This window comes from Salvia splendens, chromosome 7, assembly GCF_004379255.2.
Source record: "Salvia splendens isolate huo1 chromosome 7, SspV2, whole genome shotgun sequence".
NCBI lineage: Eukaryota > Viridiplantae > Streptophyta > Magnoliopsida > Lamiales > Lamiaceae > Salvia > Salvia splendens.
Genome location: NC_056038.1, coordinates 34,642,850 through 34,657,714, shown reverse-complemented (window position 1 = coordinate 34,657,714; position 14,865 = coordinate 34,642,850). Strand labels below are relative to the sequence as shown.

The 14,865-nt window shown below is 40.8% G+C and overlaps 1 protein-coding gene and 1 pseudogene across 1 annotated transcript; one reads left to right on the top strand and one right to left on the bottom strand.

The window, feature by feature from the left end:
• Nucleotides 1-520: 520 nt before the first annotated feature.
• On the bottom strand, nt 521-12,263 carry LOC121810793 (annotated as a pseudogene).
• A 477-nt stretch (nt 12,264-12,740) lies between these two features.
• Nucleotides 12,741-14,676, top strand: LOC121810792. Its single transcript, XM_042211520.1, has 3 exons — nt 12,741-13,155; nt 13,197-14,410; nt 14,518-14,676. Exons 1-3 carry the CDS (start codon nt 12,741-12,743, stop codon nt 14,674-14,676), a joined length of 1,788 nt encoding a protein of 595 aa, XP_042067454.1.
• Nucleotides 14,677-14,865: the final 189 nt, after the last annotated feature.

The window sequence follows — 14,865 nt, the reverse complement described above, 5'->3', positions numbered from 1 at the left end:
GAAAATTCTACTATATCGTAATTGAAGAATGATTAAAAAGTGATGTGAATAAAAATCATCCAATTGGGTGGTTTGGTGAAGATGGAATTATCGATAAATAAATCATAATTTAATAAAATTGAATTATTTTATAAAATGAACCTTATAATAAACCAAACGTGGTGTGTATTTTCCAAGGATCTTGATCCACAATTAATTACAATTAAATTATTATTTCCCTTTTTTCCCATTATATTTTTAAGTTTCTACTTTATTTTTAATCATACTTCTTTCCTTCCATTAAGTTTTTCTCTCTTATGGAGTGGACTTCAATCTTCACTAACAATTCTCCAATCATTTTTTTCTTCCAATCTCTCTTATTTTACCAATTTAAAATTTAAACTCATGCCATTGTTCCTATTCCCCAAGTGTTTATTCCTTCAATAATTAGTATTCCCTGTTTTTTTTTCGAACAATAATCAGTTCAACAGTCAATCATGAACACATGGGAAAGATTTGATTTTACTTCAATAGCGACATCTACCTCAACTTAAAATTAACATTAATATACAATGACAAAAAACACATAAATTACACCATGCATCATGGTGGGAGAGTACTGAAATTACATAAGGTTATGTCAAAATTTATAAACCAACATTTGGATTGTCAGAACCTGCAGCTACAACACCCATGCCACCACCCGATGCTTCATTCGCAATAGCCACTCTATCACCATCCAACTGCGTCACAAGTTCATCGATCTTCCGGAATTGATATGGCCATCTTGCATTATATAGGAATTGCCGTAGATCAAACCTATTATCCTCTGGGGAGTAACTCTGCACAAGGCATTTTATGTCAAGCAAAAAAATGGTAAAGGAGAGAACAATGAACATACAAAAGTTTCACTTGCTCAAAAAAGTAGTACCTCTGCGTGGTAGGATGGAGTTAGAACTGTCATCTTGTGTCTATTGATAGAATAGTACTTGAAGAAATATTTCACTTTCTCACCAACCTCGCCTGGAGTTAACTTTGTTCCCCATTTGTAGCACAGATTCTCCCATAGATACCAGAAAGTAGATCAACTCGAGAAATGATTCAAACATAGTTAGAAGAAACACGTTCAAAGTATAATTAGGATCCTCATGGAATACACATAATAGTATAATACAGCATCCCTATGCATGCAAATAAATCCTAGCTTCCACCAAACTATGTACTTATAAATTTTTCAGATCATGTGTTTTAAGTTTGATTTTCCCTGGCAATTACAATTAACAATAAGCAGTTTGCAGAAAATTATTCCATTTCTCGGTTGTCGGTAACTATGCTTCCTTATACTCACTATCAACCTTGTTAATTGCACAAGAGAGATAATTGGACGTATGAAGATGGCTGAGCAGTTGTCAAGAGAAAAGTCGAAAGGTTATTACACAAATAAAAAGTAAAATAAACCTTAAACATGGATACGGGTCCACAGCAAAAGATCCTTCGCAGCCTGCCATATACCGAGAGTTCTTCATATGCCATTCCCATATCCACTTCGTCCAGCTGTGTTTTTAGAAAATATATATTAGTCATGCACAATATCAGCATTTAACAGTAGCATATACAAAGAACTTAAAACGCATAATCGTCCCGCCTCCACATCAAAGAGAAAACTATCTGTGTTAAAGGACAATGGCTACATGCTAAAAAACAGAATACTAGAAAAGAGAATACTGAAGTAGAGAAAGTTAAAACAAGGGGGTGAAGATTGGAAGGAAATAAATTAGCTTGGTTTGACATGTTTGCATCTATGTGATCAGATACCCTACCTGGCTGTAGTTGGATCGTATTGGCTCCAATTCAGCAGTGGGTGGAGCAGATTCAATTTCTTCCAATGAAGAGAAACCCAGATGGACAGCAGCCCATTTTAAAAATCTTCTCAAATCTTGCTTGCTGATGCTTCCAATGGGATTTATATCAGCAGAACTACAATCATACTGCATAAAATGAACACCCACCAAATCTCACGCTATAATGAATGGCAAAGTTGAATTCAGTGATGCACAAGAGCCAAGAGTGAAGTCAACCGGTTTGAGGTGGACAAAGCTTGATAAAGGCATTAGAAGTGAAATCAATCATAAGCTAAAAGCTAAAAGTTGCCTGATTTTTTTCTTACATAGTTTTGATAAGCACACAACTATGAGCGCATCAAAAGTAGGGATAACCTTGCCAAGGATCATAATAACATTAGAAATATGTAGTACCTTTGTCAAGTAACCACGCAATCCTTCATCAACATTGGAGCTCCCTAAGACCAAATAAAAACCAGGCTAGTTATGAACCCACGGCAAGAGTGAAGCTAGCATAAATGCTAAGACCATTCTGATTCGAGCTTGAATATTTTGCAGTCCCAAATTTTCAATATTAGAGCCCCCATCTACCTGTAATAAAACAGTAAAACAACAAGCGACTTCAATTATGGGAATCCTGCATATAGTACAGCATTAATGTTGAGCCATATACTTACTACTAGATGAAATTAATGAATATCTTGATGCATTTATGATACAAGCAAAAATGTTGTAAGCATCAAGTGTTCAGATTTTACCTTGTAGCGAGGTTGTTTTCCCGTAAGTGTCTGAAACAAAGAGAGCAGAGCAGAAACCACTCCATCTATTGAGACATCAAGATGCCATGACCCAATTTCTTCTGCAAGCACCTTCGCCCTCGTTCTTGTGGCATTAGAGCTACAATAAATGAAAGTAAGTTAATGGTACAAGAAAATATCTCGATAAGAAAGTAAATGTTAAATGACACTTTCTGCCAGTGCTATAGAAGGAAGGTAGTCTTAATAGACATGTAGATGTAGAGTTGAAAAGTCAAAATTCTACAACTTTACTTAGGTTGAAAGCTTATCAACAATTAATTGAGTATCATCCTACTCAGATATAATAACAAAATTTGTTTCACAAGAAATGCTTCATGATTCATAGCTGAAGACTGTAGGGTGCAAACTACCCAACAAAGACACCCCAAAAGAAACTTTTCAAGCTGCGACTAAGGTCAGACTGGGGATGTTGATTTGCCTTTTGCATACCATTAGTTTTATAGCAATCTCAGACCGTGCACACTGCAGAGGCTGCACATAAGCTTCCACAAGAATATTACACCATGTAATAGTTCAAGAAGGAGCGATTCATCCCACCCAAAGAATAAAGATAAGCTAAATAACTGGAAGCTTAAACAGAGAATGAAAAATGGTCCTACCCACAGCAACTAAAGAAAATTGACGAAGTACTGCAAATGAACCAACCAATAACAGAAATCATATCTCTCCTTGCGGGGATATGATACAGAAAATGCTAAAGACTAATAAGTCACTCAAAAAGTACATAAAGCTGCTCGTATAATCTCACCTATTTTCAGACCCATGAAAACAGTGTAGAATATACGTTTGGCAAATTCTTTGCTGTCTGTTGGAAATTGTCCATCAGTACAATGGCCAATCCTTATGGCATCAGCTTTGACCTGTTCATCCCCCTCTGATATTGCTGAAGTAACAAGCCTCATAATCAATACCAATACAAAAAAAGGCATGATGTTAGGCTGCTCCTACACATGAGGATTGAATAAAGGCCTCATACAATCACATGCAATGTTATCTTTTCAAAATAATGTAGCTTAAGGCAATTAAATAAGTTTTAGGCCAATCAGACAAATAAATGAAAGAGGGATCATCATTCTGTTGAATTCAAGAGGAAAAGGGTATAAAAAATAAATTATATGCTGGCTCATAAAAGTGAGCAAATGGATGGTTAAAAATGTACAGAATATTCATATCATCAGAAAACAAACAAACAAATTGCAATCCCCCATTATCAAGCATGTGATAATTAGATCCCTGCTCACTTCAAACACAGAAATAAGTGAAAATTACTGAAGTCATTTTGACCACATAAACATTTACTTTCAGAGAATTAATTTAGGAGGGAGGATGAGTGCTAGAACCCTCATTATCACAAAAATAACATTAACGCTGTAATCAGAACCCAAACAAAGGGCTGGCGCCCGGAAGAGAGCATCATGCGGCAGAAATTTTATATGATCAAGGGGGCATGTTGAAGATATATGTAAAAGTTTAAAATGATACTCCTCTCTGTTCGCTTAACAGATTAGATGGGTGACAACTGCATCATTCATACAATGAATACAGGTCGACAAATTAATGGGAATGGAGTTCGATAATAGAAATTTACCTTTCACTACTAGCTGGCACATGCAACCAACTATAGCAGCAACAGATGAGCTATCTGCTCCACCTGAGAGTGGAAGTAAAAAACCAGATGCACCACTTCGTCTCAAATAATCCCACAGCCAACAGCCTGGCCCAAAAACTATTTCTTCTTCAGGAGAATGATATTGAATCTGAAAGAATGAGAAGTAATCAGCAAACTTTAACAAATGAAGCTACTATTGTTCTGGAGGTTTCAGTTGGACACACTGTTATTATTTTTTTAAAAGAGGGGTTAAAAAGTTTTGATCATAGAATTCTAAAAGCAGAACATCTAGTAGAAAGTAAATAATTGATAAATGAAAGTATAATGGTGGCATATAAAGAATGTCAAGTAAATTACTTTCATTGATACAAACACATGAGATAAATGTAAGATGTGTATCGCCATTGCAATGGTTTTATGTTGGCTAGTAATACAGAGGTATTTATATTTATAGACAAATAGCAAATAAATAAAGAAATGAATAAAAGAGACAATATATGATATGATCCCATGTTTCATTAATGTGCAAGAAAATAATAAGTGACGAGAATGGGCTGAAGTGATAGGTACTCAAACTTTCTTTTGAAGAAAACAGAGCATGCAAGAAGCTTCAAAGCAATGAGTAAACTAGATTAGATATGTAAGAGTTCTAATACAAGAGGTAACCAATGAGTGAGGTTGATGCATAAATTAATGTGTTATCAAAGAGATTCTTAGGATCTGAAGTCATCCATCACATGAAACATGGATGTTTGCTCTATATTACCTCCGTGAACTATCATACAGGAATTTATCACATGTGTTAGCATTAGTATTGGAATGTTTTCTTGTCAGCCCGTTATTGCCTCACCTCTAGAGGACTTGAAAGTAACATTTGGAGCGTAAAAGACTCGCAAAGTCTATAAGGTACTTCAATGGAGGAAACTTTTGGTTTGCAACTGGCTTGTTCCTGAAAGCTACTAATAGACCCCCTAAGGCTGGCAACCTGCAATGAGAAGTTTCAGTAAATCAAATGATACAAATGATGTGATGAGGACTGTTAAAAATGTCCAAATTCTGAAAAATAAAATCTTGTTTTATTTTATATAGTTCTCCATCAAAAATTAAGTACTAAATAAGTTCCTCCAAGGCCCTAACAAATAATTGCAGTAGAACATACTGCATCTAGATCTACTTGAGCAACCACCATTTCCACATCCTTCAAGGAGAATTGTGAACCTTGGGCAACCACATTTCCTTTCACCACAATGCAGGAACAACCATCTGAACGTAAGAAGTTAAAAACAAAGACTCCTCAAAATATAAATTATTTGCATCACAAGGAAAGGGAATGGACCATAATCTGAGCATTTCAATTAAGTAATGAGATACAGGTAGTTCAATATACCGGTTCATCACAAACTGTGATACTTCTTGTGAGTCTAGATGATTCATTCTAATATATCGTCATGGTAATATTAGGATTGAGAGAAAGCTAGTAAACTTCCAAGAGTCTTTCCTTCATCAAGCAAAAGGTTCCCAGAGAACACCGCATGTCACAAAAGTTAACAATTCCGTAATATCACAACACATACTAAACTTAGTGATGCAATTATTACAAAGATTTCCACCTATTTTCCACGTTCAAACTCTGAGCAGTCAGGTGGAGTATGACGTAAGAAGGAACAAAGTTACATATCCACAATTTTGTGACAATAAGAGAAATGGCTATAGAAAATTTTGAGGTTTTAAGCTTTCCCTTTATTTCAAAGATCAAAGTTTAAGCGGTGAGGTTGAAACTTGAAATTGAAAAATGGAGGAACATGATTGCTGCGTTTACATTATAGTGAAAGCCTACTAGTAACTAGATGTCTTACTTGTTCCATATTGTTTTAAGAATATAAGATCAGATATGCTGTAACAACAACCCATAGTATGGACTGTGGAAATGCAACTCATGCTCGGTCACCCACCATAATAAAGGCGGCTGCCGTCACATCCTTGTTGATTACTATACATGTAAAATCCTCCACGGGTATTTGTAGCTCCAATAAAAGCTCGGAGGCGAAGATCAAGTTTACGCAATTGATGGTGACTTCCACTAGCATTCAGAAATACTTCAACGCCCTTCAGAACGAGCTCAGCGTGAGGGGGCATTGGACTAAAAAGTTCTTCACAAACTTCGGCAGCAATGGCTCTGAGCAACACAAAAAAAAAATTAAGCTGTAGAATTTGTAAACAGTTTTCCAGATATCAAGTTCAAGTGTTCAACTATAGCTTATATGCACGAATATAAACCTGATTCAGATTGTATAGCTACATAATACATCAATTCATCAAAACAGGAGTTCCAGTTATTCCAAAGATGAAACTCATTATACTAGCAGAAACTGGTTGGTGTAACTAGAATTGATGTATACCATGACTCATAAGAGGCAATGCGCCTCATAACCAATATGCCTTATCTAAAATATTAGTTTTACACCTAACCTTCATTAACAAAATCCTACTTAAAAAAGATAACGCATCTTCAGTTTACTAATATTCAAAAAGTTGACTTTTGACCTATATTCTTGAGCGTATTTCACCGAAAATAATGAGGTAATGAGCCAGTAAAACGTAAGTTTAAAAGGATTAAAAATAATGGTAAGAGATCAACGTCAAAAGAGAGAGAAAAAAAAATGAGGCAGGACGACATGATGACTTACACATCTAGGAACTGAATATATCCGTAGCCAAAAGGCACTGTTGTCTGCAATAGAGCCTCAGATATATCACTTGGAAGCAGAAAGTCTTCAAGAGACCCTTTTTGTTTCCATGCCGTAAACCACCTGAGCTCCCTGTAGTTTCCATCATTTGCCAGCCACATCTTTGGACGTATCATCACTATTTTTCTATCCAAGCATAGCACTTGACAATTGTAGCGCTCTGACCCTTTGATAACAGGCATGTTGGAAATATTATAGCCTTTACACGGGAAAACTCTTGCTATTACAAAAGAACAAAACTGGAAGGTAAATAAAACAAAGTAGATACAATAAAAGGAACAAGATGCAAACTATTGTCTTCTTCAAGTCGAGTCGAGGTGACCCTCTCTCCGCAAGACGAAAAACGCCCCGGCTAGTGCTCACGGATTGGCGTAATGTCCCCAAAGATGAAACGACTTTCCTCCTATCGAGTTGAAGCACCTCAAACTCGTAGGCTCCGGCGAACTTGAATTGAAGGCGAGAACCGAGCAATGCAATGCTCCTAAGATGCGAACTAGAGTGCTTGAGCTATGAGAGAAGAGAGAATGATTGTAGATTGTGTTGTGTTCTCAACTCTCAAGACTCCACCTATTTATAGGCTAGGAGTGGCCACACGAGAGGTCTCGGGTTTAAGGCACTTCATAAACACATGGACGTTGAAAAGCCAAAAGACTTAGGAAAGGAAAGGTTTTGAGACCTTTCTAATTTCCCACATGTTACATGTTTTTCCTACAATCCCCCACATTGGTTAGAGCGCTGCAAGCTCAAACCAACACCAGACACAAATGCATGTATGCAGACTCTTTGCTCAGTTCTCGAGAAACAATACTGTATTTGGAGAGGTAACTTGTGGTTTCGAACCTTCCATAGTCAATACTATCGGACATACCGGCGGGCTAGTGGACGCGATGCCTTGAACTATTCCTCCTTAGTGTATGCCTAGTCAATAGTATCAACACAATATAGTCTCAACTCCATCAGTTCTCACGTTTGTGTCCGTTTCGGCCGTGGAACACCTCTTTGGAATTCATAAGTGACTCACACACACGAAGCGGTCTCACTCCTCACTTACATAGGTGATTCTTTCATGAGTATCCTGCCATACTGCATCTCCTTGAGATTTCAAGAATCATTAAAAGTCAAAAGACTTAACCTCTTACCACGTGCAGGTTACAACACTCAATGCTTTCTAAAGAATGGGCGAAGATTAAAATCTTCTAAGTGTTACAGCTAGATTTGTATAGCTTCGTTTTCCCATTGAACCAATCCCATGGGATCTCCAATCGTATAGTTGGGTTACCACTATACTCATCTTTTAAAATGTGGTTTTCAGTCCCATTCATTTTAGCAATTTATGCATTTGATCACGGTTTAAACCTTTTGTTAACGGATACGCTAAGTTATCCACTGACCTTACATAGTCAACTGTGATAACACCACTTGTGATCAATTGTCTGACGGTATTATGTCGCCGACGAATATGTCGAGACTTACCATTGTATAAGCCACTGTGTGCTCTACCTATAGCTGCTTGGCTATCACAGTGTATCACTACTGTCGCCACTGCTTCTTCCAACATGGAATATCTTCTAGGAAGTTTCTAAGCCACTCGGCTTCTTCCCCTGCTTTATCCAAAGCGATAAACTCAGATTCCATGGTGGAACGAGCAATACACGTCTGTTTCATTGATTTCCACGAAACAGCACCACCCCCCACAGTGAACACATACCCACTTGTAGAAAATGAGTCTTTTGAATCAGAGATCCAATTTGCATCACAGTACCCTTCAAGTACTTGGGGATATCTTGTGTAATGCAACCCAAAGTTAAGAGTATACTTCAAGTATCTCAAAACTCTACACAGAGCTTTCCAATGTTCCTTACTTGGGTTGCTCGTAAATCGGCTCAACTTGTTTACAGGACAAGCAAGATCAGGTCGAGTACAGTTTGTGATAAACATCAAACTTCCTATGACCTTTGCATACTCTTCTTGAGCAACAGAATCACCCATATTCTTGCTCAGATGGACATTGAGCTCCAAAGGAGTCTTTGCTGGCTTACAATCAAACGAGTTGAATTTCTTAAGCATTTTCTCAACATAATGAGATTGCGTTAAGGCAATTCCCTCATTAGTCCTCAATATTTTGATTCCAAGAATCACATCAGCTAGACCCATATCTTTCATATCGAAATTTCTTTTCAACATGTTTTTTGTCTCGTTAATAATGGCACTATTGCTGCCCATTATCAACATATCATCAACATACAGACACACAATAACAAAACCGTTATCTGTGTTCTTAATGTAAACACACTTATCGCACTCATTGATAGTGAATCCATTTGCCAACATCACGTTGTCAAATTTCAAATGCCATTGTAATGGTGCTTGCTTCAACCCATATAATGACTTTACCAGTTTGCATACTTTACGCTCTTGCCCAGGCACAACAAACCCTTCGGGTTGTTCCATATATATTTCTTCTTCCAGATCACCATTCAGAAACGCAGTTTTCACATCCATTTGGTGAATCTCAAGATTGTGCAAAGCAGCAATCGCAAGAAGCACCCGAATGGAAGTGATTCTCGTAACAGGTGAATAGGTATCAAAAAAGCCATGCCCTTCTTTCTGCTTAAAGCCTTGGACAACTAGGCGAGCTTTGTACTTATCTATAGTACCATCGGGCTTATATTTCCTTTTCAGAATCCACTTGCACCCTAAAGGCTTACAGCCTTCAGGCAAGTCTACTAACACCCAAGTGTTATTTCTCATGATGGATTCAATTTCACTGTTGATAGCTTCTTGCCACCACGCCGCGTCTGGGCCAGACAGAGCTTCCGCCAATGACTTTGGTTCGTCATCCAACATAAAAGTTATGAAGTCAGGACCAAATGTTTTAGCAACTTTAACTCTTTTACCACGTCTTGGTTCAACATCCTCAGGACTTGACCTCATCCTTTTTGGAGGATCAGAACTAGTGGATTCATCCATCATTCTTTCACTAGAACAATCCTCTTGCCTCTTGCAAAGGTATACATTCTCAAAGAATATAGCATTCCTTGACTCAATCGTTGTTCCTTCAGCCACGCCAGGCACAACTGACCTATGGACTAGGAAACGATAGGCACTACTATTAAGTGCATGGCCAATAAAGATGCAATCGACTGTTTTAGACCCTATTGCAACTTGTTTCGGAGGTGGCACTTCTACCTTCGCTAAACACCCCCACACTTTGAGGTATGAATATGAAGGTTTCTTCCCTTTCCACAACTCATAAGGAGTCACATCCCTATTTTTTAGTGGAATTTTATTCAGGATATGATTCGCTGTTAACACAGCCTCCCCACATGTTCTAAGATAAACCAGAATTAATCAACAGAGCATTCATCATCTCTTTAAGTGTTCGATTTTTTCGTTCAGCAACTCCATTTGACTGGGGAGAATATGGAGCCGTTGTTTGGTGAATTATACCACTTGCATGGCATAATTCTGCAAACGGGGCTACATACTCACCACCTCTATCACTTCGAACACACTTAATCCGACAATTAAGTTGATTTTCGGCTTCATTTTTGAAGTCTTTAAACGCTTCAATTGCCTCATCTTTACTTCTTAATAAGTAAAGGTAACAATACCTTGTGCAATCATCTATAAATGTGATGAAGTACTTTTTACCACCTCTAGTTTGCACAAATTTTAAATCACATACGTCTGTATGGATTAACTCTAGAGGTTTTGTGCTCCGTTCTACCGAGCGAAACGGTAGCTTGGTCATTTTTGCTTCAACACAGACTTCACATTTTTCTTGTGAGTTAAACTTATCTACTTTTAGTAAATTAAGATTTACTAATCTTTTTATAGCATTTAGATTTACATGTCCCAATCTTTTATGCCATAAATCAGAGCACTCAAGCAAATAGGAGGATGCATCATCTTCCTTATTTCTTAATCCTTTTCCACGGTGAATGACCGTAACATTTAGCTCAAAAAGCCCATTCACTAGGTGACCTTCACCTATGAACTTTTCATACTTGGTCAATATAACCTTTTCACACTCAAATTCTAGTGAAAATCCATGATTTACTAGAAGAGAGCCTGACACCAAATTATTTCGGATGTCTGGGACATGCAGCACATCCTTGAGGGTAAGAACCTTTCTGGATCCTAATTTTAGGAACACATTACCCACACCAACCACCTCGGAAGAGGCTTGATTTCCCATACGTACTTTTCTACCTCCAACAGATTTGTAAGTAGAAAAAACGCTTCTCTCGGAGCACACATGACATGTGGCACCCGTATCAACAAACCATTCATTTGGATTATTACCATGGTCCACGTCGGAGACCACTGCGATCACCTCGTGATCTTTGTTGTTTATAACAACACGTTCAAATAATTTGTACAGTATTGTTTCCAACAATAAGTACACAATTATATTGAACCAAATGTGCATTGGTATATTCATCAACCCATGCATCCCAATTACTACTACCAAATCTAAATTGGTCTTGCTTGTCAAATGACAAACGATAAACATCATTCTCAAGAGAATAGATCTCAAGGAATTAACCACTCCATAGCGCATCGACATTGCGACCGTTCGTTGCTTTATTCCAGCTTTGAATTTCATGTTTCCTCCGGCATCGGTCGACATGAATTCAACAAGAGTACAATATTTCGTCTTGCGAATGTTGGAAATATTATAGCCTTTACACGGGAAAACTCTTGCTATTACAAAAGAACAAAACTGGAAGGTAAATAAAACAAAGTAGATACAATAAAAGGAACAAGATGCAAACTATTGTCTTCTTCAAGTCGAGTCGAGGTGACCCAAGACGAAAAACGCCCCGGCTAGTGCTCACGGATTGGCGTAATGTCCCCAAAGATGAAACGACTTTCCTCCTATCGAGTTGAAGCACCTCAAACTCGTAGGCTCCGGCGAACTTGAATTGAAGGCGAGAACCGAGCAATGCAATGCTCCTAAGATGCGAACTAGAGTGCTTGAGCTATGAGAGAAGAGAGATGATTGTAGATTGTGTTGTGTTCTCAACTCTCAAGACTCCACCTATTTATAGGCTAGGAGTGGCCACACGAGAGGTCTCGGGTTTAAGGCACCTCATAAACACATGGACGTTGAAAAGCCAAAAAGACTTAGGAAAGGAAAGGTTTTGAGACCTTTCTAATTTCCCACATGTTACATGTTTTTCCTACAAGGCATACCGAAACTACATAATATGCCATCAGTCCAGTCATCTACTAATAATTCTTTCAAGCTGTCCCACCTGAAAATGATTGTTCAGTGTCTGATACGGCAGGGGCATGGAGGGTCTACCGCCGAGGAAATCGGGAGGTAGTTTGGCCGATGGAGAAGAATGAGGAAGCAGATGCGGCAGGCACGGCCTGCGGAGAGAAATAAGGAAGAAAGAGAAGACAAAGGGAAGCGGCTAGTTTATTAGTTTGTTAGTTTGTTCCTATTTTATTGTGATTCAATTATTTCTTGTTATATCCATAGTCTATAAGTAGAGAGACGCTAGCAAGAATAATTAGCTGGTTAGTGATCACTTGTTTTGGACGACGGATTTGTCGTAGGCCTCCGTAGTGAGGATTGTCTTTTGAGTCTTGAATTCTATCAATAAAGTCCGCAAATTTCCCTACAAACATTATTGTGAACTTGTGTGCGTGTGGTGATTACAACCAAAGGGGTACATCTCGTGCCCGACTCAACGTTTTGCCTTTACTCAGCTAACAATTGGTGCGGTGAACGATGGTGAACTCTCGAGGTGATTCTCGCCTTGACACGGTGGAGAAGGCAAACGAGGAACTCAACGAACGGGTCACATCATTAGAGTCCAAGCTCGACTCCTTGTTGGCCGAAGTGCGCGCGGGATTCGCGTCCCTCACCCCCGGTACCAAGGTCCCTCCGGAGGACGAGGCTTCCTCCGAGAACCGGGAATCAAATTCGGTTTCAACTGGCAACCAGTCCCCATCCCCTATGCCGACGTTTGACGGCACCGACGCCCTCGCATGGCTGGCAAGGGCGGAGCAATACTTCCTGATTTCGGATACGGCGCCCGAGAAGCGGGTGGGCGTAGCCATGGTGGCGCTGGCTGGCGCCGCCCTCCCCTGGTATCAGCTTCTGCGGAGACGGAATCCAGACCTCTCCTTGCCCCGGTTTGCTCGTGAGTTGATGGGGCCCTGGACGAGTACGAGGCTTTTGCAGCAGTCCGACACACGGGCTCCCTCGCAGAATATGTAGCGGCATTCGAGGCATGCCTCGCTCAGGTACCAGATATAGCCTGCCACCAGTACCTCGGTTTCTTCATGGCGGCCCTCCGGCCGGAGGTGCGCCTCCAGATGAAGGCCGCAAAGATCACATCTTATGAAGATGCTGTCGAGTTGGCACTGGACATAGATGTGCTCGCATCACAGCAACCTCAGAGGACAGCCCCTGCCCCCTCCCACACGGTGTCGCAGCCCTACACCGGGCACCAGCGTCGCCCGTCGACCACCGGTTACTCAAGCGCGCACTCTCCGCTCCCTTCCACAGGCTCATCCCGGCCAATATCCAAACGCTTCCGGAATATCTCCCCGGAAGAATATAGGCGGCATATCGCGACTGGCACCTGTGTCAAGTGCGGCCTCAAGTTTAGCCCGACTCACAAGTGCCCGCCCAAGACCCTCAATGTCCTCATCTGCGACGATGACGAGCTGCCAACTGAGGACCTGGAGCTCGAGGAGGAGCTGGAAGATGCAAGTAAACCAGAGCTCTCCGTCCTATCCCTACATGGCCTGGACACGGCAAATACCATGAAATTGTTCGGCCATGTGGGGCAGCAGCAGGTCAAGATAATGGTGGATAGCGGAGCAAACTACTGTTTCATCTCCGAGCAATGCGCCCAACAGCTCCAACTGCGAATCACCCCAACGTCTCCCTACTCCGCCGTTCTAGGGGACGGCTCCACGCGGCGTGCGGCTGGAATCTGCAAAGGGGTCACGGTTACAATGGCAAACGAGGACTTCACCATATCTTGCTATGTGTTCCCCCTTCGCAACATCGATATCATTTTGGGAGTGTCATGGCTCGCCTCCCTGGGGTACGTCATGGTCAATTGGCAACACTCCTCGATGGATTTCTCGGTCCACGGCAGACCCGTGGCCCTTAAGGGAAACCCATCACTCATGCGGCGGGCCTGCTCCACCGGGGACCTCCGTCGCTTGGAGGACGGCGACTGCGGTTGGATCCTCCACTCCATCGACACCACGCCGTCGGCATCCCCCCTCGGCATCAACCCGGCCCTGTCGGCCAAGGCCACCGACCAATTACGGCAGCTGATCAAGCAATTCCCCGCGATCACGGAATCCGCGTCCAACCTACCGCCCCGCCGCCAGATTGACCACAAAATACCACTTCTACCCGGTACGGAACCCGTCTCCGTTCGTCCATATCGTCCACAAAATAAAATCACATTAGTTATCACATTATTAATTAATAAAATAAATTTTTTTAAAAATAGGAACGGCGGTCGCACTGCGTGCAATAGGTCGCCACCCCATCGACCGCCGCCACCGACATGTTCACACCGCCTACACGGCTCCTCCTCACTGTCGCGGCGCCCTCCGTCCCTGCAATGGACCGCCACGACGGTCCTATTAGTGATACTCTAATCTTCGACAGTTGCCGGCATGATTCGTTAGAGTGACCACAGTGGGCGAGCCGCGGCGGGGGAGGAACAGCCGCATACGCAGCGTGGACGAGGCGGAGTGGTGGTTCCATGGCTGCCTATTGTGAGCCGCCGAGACTGTCGCAGTGGTAAAAAAAAAATTTCTTCTTAGTTTTTTTTGTGATGACTAGGCGGACAAGTTTTTTTGGCTGTGCGACTAGGTGGACA